General features: G+C 38.4%; 1 protein-coding gene across 1 annotated transcript in view; it reads right to left on the reverse strand.

Annotated features, from left to right (window-relative positions):
- Nucleotides 1-939: 939 nt before the first annotated feature.
- LOC115222622 (THO complex subunit 5 homolog) overlaps nucleotides 940-8,696 on the reverse strand; it is a 42,652-nt gene continuing 34,895 nt past the window's right edge. The window contains exons 15-18 of the mRNA XM_029792926.2: nucleotides 7,402-7,505; nucleotides 5,925-6,128; nucleotides 4,438-4,628; nucleotides 940-1,047 (exon numbers count right to left, since the gene is read on the reverse strand). Of these exons, the coding sequence (XP_029648786.1) occupies nucleotides 984-1,047; nucleotides 4,438-4,628; nucleotides 5,925-6,128; nucleotides 7,402-7,505 (563 nt within the window). The 3' untranslated portion in view covers nucleotides 940-983. The remainder of the gene's footprint in view (nucleotides 1,048-4,437; nucleotides 4,629-5,924; nucleotides 6,129-7,401; nucleotides 7,506-8,696) is intronic.

Genomic DNA, 8,696 nt, shown 5'->3' on the forward strand with positions numbered 1-8,696 from the left:
CTCACTCAAATCTTTTTACACATGCCACCGGCACAGGTGCCAGTAAGGCAACGTTGGTAATGATCACGCTCGAATGGTGCCCTTTTATGTGCCACCAGCATAAAGCCAGTTGGCTGCTCTGGCAACAATCACACTTGGATGGTGCTCTTGGCACCCTACTAGCACAGGCACAAGTGTCAGTAAGGCGACGCTGGTAACGAGTATGTTCTAGAATGGCTTACAAACATCTATGCTGCAATTATTTCTGTTTAGACCATTATGCAGAAAACAGAATTGAAAAAATTTTGTGTACAAATTTTTGTTTTCATCTTCGCTTATAGCATAGATAATTTTTCCTCTAAAATGCCACCTTCGGCCTGAGGCTATAGTTGAAGACACTTGCCCAAGGTGCCATGCAGTGGGATTAAACTCAGAACCGTGTGGTTAGGAAGAATACCCATTTTCTTGAGGAAAAAAATCGTATTGTATGAATTTTCCTGCCCCCCTCATTTGCCAGTGTGCATTTTTTTTTGGCATATTCATTTACTACATGTTGGTTTACACCTATTACACTTTTTTTCTAATTTTGTGACAGGGTGTTGACTTTTTGGATCCTGTGAGTTTGATTGTGCGAATTTTCCGAGTCATTTCTCCACCCACCCCCATTTGCCAGCGTGCATTTTCTTATTTTTTGCATATTCGTTTACTACATGCTGTTTTACACTATTTTATTTTCATTGTTTTGCTCGGGTCAAAAAACTGGAGGTGAATCACTGAAACAAGTTAAAAAAAATAAAAGAATATATATGGTGGGCTTTTGTACATTCCTTGTACCAAATGCTATTGTAAAAATATCATATGAAGTGCAAGAAAAACAAATTTCAGACACCTAGCTTCTTAAAAAATTAAATATAAGCATTTTTCAATCACTTCGTATAAGACAAAAACAAAAACAATAGAAAAGATTCAGATTATTTTATTTAAAAAAAAAACAACAAAAACTTTTATCTGTGAGTGAAAATTCCAAGTTGGGAATCATATTTGAATGGTTTATTCCGGTTTGGACCCCTGCAAAAAAAAAAAAAAAGATTCCAATTAGAAACAATTACAGAGAATAACAGGTAAAATATTGCAAGAGCATGTTTTATAGAAATTTTGTCTTTTATAAAGCATTTGATGATCAACAAGCATTGTTGAGTTAATAAGTGGTTCACAGTATCAGACTCCAGTCTGATTTGGTATGACTTTCTACAGCTGGATGCCCTTCCTAATGCCAACCACTCCGAGAGTGTAATGGGTGCTTTTACGTGCGACCGGCATGGGTGTCATTTGCATGTCACTAGTATCTGACATTAAGATTTTTGAGATTACCAGGAGCCAAACTTGGAATCTATAGATCCATAGTCAGACCATGTTACCTGCTTTAACTGGTTTTTTGTTACCCTTTACTTGTTTCAGTCATTAGACTGTGGTCATGCTGGAGCACACCCTGAGGAATTTTAGTAGAACCAATCACCCCAGTAACTTATTCTATCGGTCTCTTTTGCCAAACCACTAAATGACAGGGATGTAAACACACAAACACTGGTTGTTAAGTGGGGATGGGGGACAAACACAGACACATACATATCTGTCTGTAGATCACAACATCTATTAGAGGAAGACGAAGAACCAAAATATATATCACAATGCATTTTTAGAAGAAGGGGAGGAGAAAAAGTTGTTGAGAGAGAAACACAGTGAGAGAGTGTGACAGATAGATAGTGTTATCACTATGGTAGCTAAAAAGTTTTGATTTAAAACGAGAGAATTTTAAGCGAAAGTCTGTCAACACAACGTAACAGCCTTCAGAAAAAGACTATATGTATATCTGTTTTTTTAAAATTTTATGTGCGTTATGTGTGTTTCTGTGTCTTTTAACATATGACAGTGCAACACAGGCTTCAAAAGAAGACTTTCACTTTGAATAGAATGGAAAAAGCTGTTGTTGAGAGAGAGAGAGGGTGAAAGATAGATAGGCAGTGTTGTCATTATAGTAACTAACAAGTTTTGATTAAAAATGCAGAACTTGAAGTGCAAGTCTGTCAACACAATGCAACACACATGTTGGAAGGTTGTTTGTTTATGTTTGTATCTTTCAACATATAGACAATGCAACACAGACTTTAAAAACAGACTTTCACTTTAAATAGAAGGGGAGGAAAAAAATAGTGTGTGAGAGAGAGAGTGTGTGTGTGTGTGTGTGTGTGAGAAAAAAAGATAGTGTTTTCACCTTAGTGACTAACAAGTTTTGATTAAAAACATGGGAATTTTAAATGCAAATCTGTCAACATAAACACAGAAAAAAAAAGCTATTTGTATATAATATATATATAGCTTTTTTTTTTGGTTGTATGTGTGTATGTCTTTCGACATATAGACAATGTAACACAGACTTCAAAGAAAAAAACTTTCACTTTGAACAATTTATGAAGGTACATGCGTGATTAACTAATATTTTTATTGGCAGCATAGCAATGGGCAATGATCTGGTACATATATCACCATCATCATCATTTAACGCCTGTTTTCCATGCTGGCACAGGTTCTTTCATTTTCTCCCTACCAAATCTCTTCACAAGGCTATAGTAGAAGACACTTGCCCAAGGTGCTGCACAGCCATACCTGTGCCACAAGTCAGTGAGAGAGACAGAGTGTATGTGTGTGGCTTTGTATTATGAAGAGGTATATTGATCCCATCGTTCTAGTGAGAAAACTACAAGACAAATACTTAGCTAGAAGAAGGCCACTATAATTAGCAACTTTAAACCTAGAGAAGGCTTTAAAATTCAGATTACTCTGTCAAGTGTAATGTTTGTTTATTTGAGATATCAAAGATGTGGTTGTCTATTTTAAGAATGACATTGCAAGGTAGGTGTGGGAGGCCAGATCTGGCCAGTTTTAGCATAAAACAGGTGGAATATTTTGGCTGGATATGGTCAGTTTAAACCTAGAGAAGGCTTTCTATTGTTCTTAGTTCTTTATTGCCCACAAGGGGCTAAACATAGAGAGGACTAACAAGGACAGACAAAGGGATTAAGTCGATTACATCGACCCCAGTTCGTAACTGGTACTTAATTTATCGACCCCGAAAGGATGAAAGGCAAAGTCGACTTTGGCGGAATTTGAACTCAGAATGTAACGGCAGATGAAATACCGCTAAGCATTTTGCCCGGCATGCTAACATTTCTACCAGCTCGCCGCCTTTCTATTGTTCTGTCATCTGGTGGGCACACAGGAAGCTTGGAATAGGTGAATGGGAAGTGAGGACCATACAAGCTATATTATACATAGAATGCAATTAGAATAGCAAAAACAATGAGTACAGTGTATAAGTTAGAGTCTACCAGGACTAAGTTCTCAGCCCTCTTCTGTTTACTATAAGTCTTCCAAAAGTATAACAAAGCAGTTTAAAATCTGAACACCTGTAAGCTGATAAACCTTATTCTTGTAGCAGAATCTGTGGAAGATTAAAGAAGAAATTCCAGTCATGGAAGCAAAATCTGGAACTGAAGGGAGTTTACATAAATAACCAAGAGTAAAGTTCTAATAGGTAGATAAGAAGACAAGGCTCTGATGCCATCAAAGAAATGATTGGGCTCAGTATACAAAAATAGGAATTGGTAGAAACTCCATACAGAGTGACTCGTGTGAGTACAAATGTGCGCATGTGTGTGTGTGTTGTTATGGTTGTTTGTCATCTCTTGACAGCTGGTGTTGCTTTGGTTATGCTCCTTTAATTTATGTCATGTGGCTAAAAGAGAAACCAACAGAATAAGTACCAGATCTCTTCAAGGTAGTTTCAAAGTTCAAGTAAAAGAAAATATATAATCCAACCCATGCCAGCATGGAAAACGAATGTTAAAGGATGATGATGGTATCAGGTATGAAGGTGGTGAGCAGGCAGAAACGTTAGCACGCCGGGCGAAATGTGTAGCTGTATTTCGTCTGCCGTTATGTTCTGAGTTCAAATTCTGCCGAGGTCAACTTTGCCTTTTATCCTTTCGGGGTTGATTAAATAAGTACCAGTTACGCACTGAGGTCGATATAATCGACTTAATCCGTTTGTCTGTCCTTGTTTGTCCTCTCTGTGTTTAGCCCTTTGTGGGTAGTAAAGAAATAGGTATCAGGTGTTTGTGTGAGTGCTTGTGTGTGCACATTGTAAATGATACAAAATTTTTCAGTCCTTAGTTTTAGAGTTGGTTTGTCTATTCTGAGATGATACTTGCAGTCTATTAGCCTATCTTCAGAGAGCATAAACTTTTGATTTATTATGTATGACTATAGTTCTTAATGCTGACCAGAATGTAAATTACTTCAGCTTTCTTCAATTAGGTCATTGTAACCTAATTATTTTTACAATTTTCATTTTGAAGAGAAAAACTGGAAGAGAACATAAAAAAATTTTTTAAGAATAACCTTGCAAGACGTGGATAAATCTTCTCTCGTGATATTTCCACAGGGCCTTCTCTAGCCATGTTTTTAGCTTCTGTTTCCAGATAGACGTCAAAGCACATGGTTAATCGCTGCAGTTGGTTTGAAAGTATTTGGTCCCGAGATTGCTGCAGTATTAATTCTTCATAATGAACATTCACTTCACTTTCCATTTCCTTCAATGTTTTTGGTTTGTGTGTTTTCATGTAATTAAAAGAAACAAAGAAAGAGATGGACAATCAATCAAAAAATATAATTAACTCATTAAAGGTCAAAATTCAACTATGAATATTATTTGTAAAGTTTTTACATATTTTTTAGATCCTAAGGACTCTTTGATTGTATCTTTTATGCTATATTGCTTATTTTTAATGGTATACTTAGAGAATATTGTAAATATGAAATATGTAATGAAAGAAATACAAAATCTTTGTAATAATGTTTACATTAAATTTTAAAATCTTTGTCCCCAAAATGGAACATAGACTTAATTAATTACTGTAAATCCTTGAGTGTAGTCCGCCCTTGAATATAATACAAAGGGGATTTTTAGGGGGCTGTATCTCTGAAAAACCTAAATCTTGTGTATAATATGCACCCTTTCTCTAACTTGAGTCAAGGAGGTCTATATAACATCCTTGATTTGCAAAAAAGTATACGGTAACATACTTTATTATTATTGTATATATAACATAATGCAAACATGTAGCTTTTTTGTGCATTTTGTTTGCAGAAAATAAAGAAATAACAGTAATAATGTTTAATAAATGTTGCTAACTGTAAGTTATGGATGATTTTTATATGACTTCATTGCGCTTTCAGGCTTAGCTTAAGGTATTTTCGTGCCCAACAGCACAAAATGCGTCTGAATAAACGTTGCCGGACAGCAAATAGAAATTCGGACATTACTCGAGGATTTACGATAACTTGAAGATGTCAGTGCCCCACAGACTGGCTCCTATGCTGGTGGCACATAAAAAGTACCATCTGCATGTAGCCAATGCCAATGCCCCCTGACTGGCTCCCATGCTGGTGGCACATAAAAAGCACTATCCGAATGTGATCGATGCCAGGCCCGCCTGACTGGCTCCTGTGCCGGTGGCATGTAAAAAGCACCCATTACACTCTTGGAGTGGTTGGCATTAGGAAAGGCATCCAGCTGTAGAAACTCTGTGAGATCAGACCGGAGCCTGGTGCAGCCATCTGGCTCGACAGTCCTCAGTCAAATCGTCCAACCCATGCCAGCATGGAAAGTGGACGTTAAACAATGATGATGATCATCATCATTTTTGTTAAACGAAGTGGAAGACAGAAGATGTAGAGAAAAAATGGCTAAGGCTGATTGTAGGATGCTGAATCCCATGAAAGACACAAGGGACCCTAACAACAAGCAATTGATGAGATGCTGAGCTAGATCAGACTCATCCAATATCCATCCAGTGTAAAGAAAATTCATATACAAAACCACTCACCTGCACATGATAATCATTTAGAGCTGTTCTTACAGTGTGCCACTGTACACAAAGTGAAAACATAGGAACAATAACGGGATAATTGGGTGGTACAACAACCTGGCAGATAAGCTTGGCAGAACTTCTTTCTAGAACCGCAGTGAAGAACATGTCAGATTCATGAGCAAAACCTTCTTTAACAAGACTCTGACAATATGGTAAGTTCTGAAAATAAAAGACAAATTATGTTTCTGTATATCTAACAAAACTTAGATTGATCAAAATTGGTGAGTGTTTTAACCCTTTAAACCAACCATATCAGGTTGAAATATTCTACCTGTTTTATGCTCAAAATGACCAGATTTAGCCTCTCCCATTTACCCTATAATGTCATTCTGAAAGTAAACAATCACATCACTGAAATCCCAAAGCTACGAGATAGTTCCCGCTTAATTGAAAACAATATGAATAAATAAGTATTACATATGAGAGAATAACCTGAAGGCTAAAGAGTTAAGCACATTTTTTGAGGTTATTCTGGCCAATGTATCTCTTGGTCAGCTTTAGGTTTTATACATGTGCGTATGTGAGTAAGTGAAAGACCATGCTGACTTGTGATACACAATGCTGCAGAAGACCCAATCTCCTGCACAAGTCTAGTGTACACACCTCACCCTCCTTGTCTGTTGTGCTTTTTGTACATGCATTACTACCCGTTCATTGCCCAGTCTACACCATCACATACAACCACCACCATCATCATCACCATCTATTCTCTAAACAGTTGTACCTATTCAGTAATCTCATGTACCCAGTGTCATAACAGAGAGAACAATACTCATAATGTGCAGATTGGATATCTCCATTCCTTATGCTTCCCCACCGCTTTCCTTCTAAACGGTGATGCTCGAGTGGCAAGAATTGCACTCTGGTAACCTTTACTCACCATTCTCGACTCTCCTGTTTACTATGCTGTCAAGGATATGCAGAAGAGTCAAATATATAAACTGTAATATTTTAGATTAAAAACAATATTACTTAAGATTATTTCTCGACAGAATATAAGGGCGTGCAATTAAGAAGTTGGCTTCCCAAACACATGGTTTTGGATTCAGCCCCACTGTGTGACACCTAAGGCAAGTATCTTCTATATAACTCCAGGCTGACCAAAGTCTTGTGAATGAACTAGGTAGTTGGAAGCTGAAAGAAGGCGCCCACCCTATATGTGTGTGTGTGTGAACATTTGTGCTTCTCTGACAAAAAAATGAAATAAAATAATGAGAGAGAGAGAGCTACAAATAATGATTTTGTTGTCATTTCCTCACCTATTTCTGCAAGTTTTTTTTTTTTTTGAAAGACATGTAAAATAACAGTTAATGGTTACCAACAGGAAGAGCATCTAGTTGTACCACAATGCTTCAATAAAACACAGCTAATCCAAGCTACCATTCAAATGGCTTCCATAAAAAGAAAAAAAACACATGACAAGCAAACTTACGGAAAATTCTTCAAACGTAGAACGTCTCCAGGAAGTGAGGTGGGTGATAATCTTAGCAGGATACAGGTTTGTGTACTCCCCACTGACAGGGATGAATGATCTCTCTGTAGATAATAGAAAAAGATGATAATAATAATAATAATAATTTGGTGAAAGTAAAACATATTTGTGAAGAAATTTTGGAGGTTGGAAAAACAAAAACAAAAAAAGAAAAGAAAAAGAGACTATGAACACATTGAAGATTGCACAACATGTCAGAAAGCACAGACATGCTTTTGCAGTGGACTGCAAGTAAATGTTACTGTTGGTGAAATGCTTATTTACTATCATTGACCGTAGCCAGTACCGCATCGACTGGCCTCCGTGCTGTGGGCACGTAACAAACAACATCCGAGCGTGGCCGTTCGCCAGCCTCGTCTGGCACCTGTGTCGGTGGCACATAAGAAAACACCATCCGAGCGTGGCCGTCTGCCAGCCTTGTCTGGCACCTGTGTCGGTGGCACATAAGAAAACACCATCCGAGCGTGGCCGTCTGTCAGCCTCGTCTGGCACCTGTGTCGGTGGCACATAAAATCACCCACTACACCCGGGTGGTGGCATTAGGAAGGGCATCCAGCTGTAGAAACACTGCCAGATCTGACTGGCTGGTGCAGCCTTTGAGCTTGCCAGACCCCAGTTGAACCGTCCAACCCATGCTAGCATGGAAAGCGGACGTTAACGATGATGATGATGATGATGATGATTGAGTGCACATGTGTGAATGAAGGAGATATAAACCCAATCACACAAACATACATATTTACACATGATGGGCCTCTCTCTCTCTCTTTTTGTCTACCAAATCCACTCGCAAGGCTTTGGTTAGCCTGGGGTTATAGTACAAAAGTGTTATAAAGTGTCTTTAATCCTCCATCTCAGGACTTTATGCAATGAATTTATCTGAAGCCATCAGAATATACAAAATCACTTGTTTTCTTTATAAGTGAGGACCGTTAGTTTACATCATCATCATTTAACGTCCGCTTTCCATGCTAGCATGGGTTAGACGGTTCAACTGGGGTCTGGGGAGCCCGAAGGCTGCACCAGGCCAGTCAGATCTGGCAGTATTTCTACAGCTGGATGCCCTTCCTAACGCCAACCACTCCGAGAGTGTAGTGGGTGATTTTATGTGCCACCGACACAGGTGCCAGACGAGGCTGGCGAACGGCCACGCTCGGATGGTGTTTTTATGTGCCACCGACACAGGTGCCAGATGAAGCTGGCGAACGGCCACGCTCGGATGGTGTTTTTATGTG

The sequence above is a fragment of the Octopus sinensis genome, linkage group LG20 (assembly GCF_006345805.1).
Source record: "Octopus sinensis linkage group LG20, ASM634580v1, whole genome shotgun sequence".
Lineage (NCBI taxonomy): Eukaryota > Metazoa > Mollusca > Cephalopoda > Octopoda > Octopodidae > Octopus > Octopus sinensis.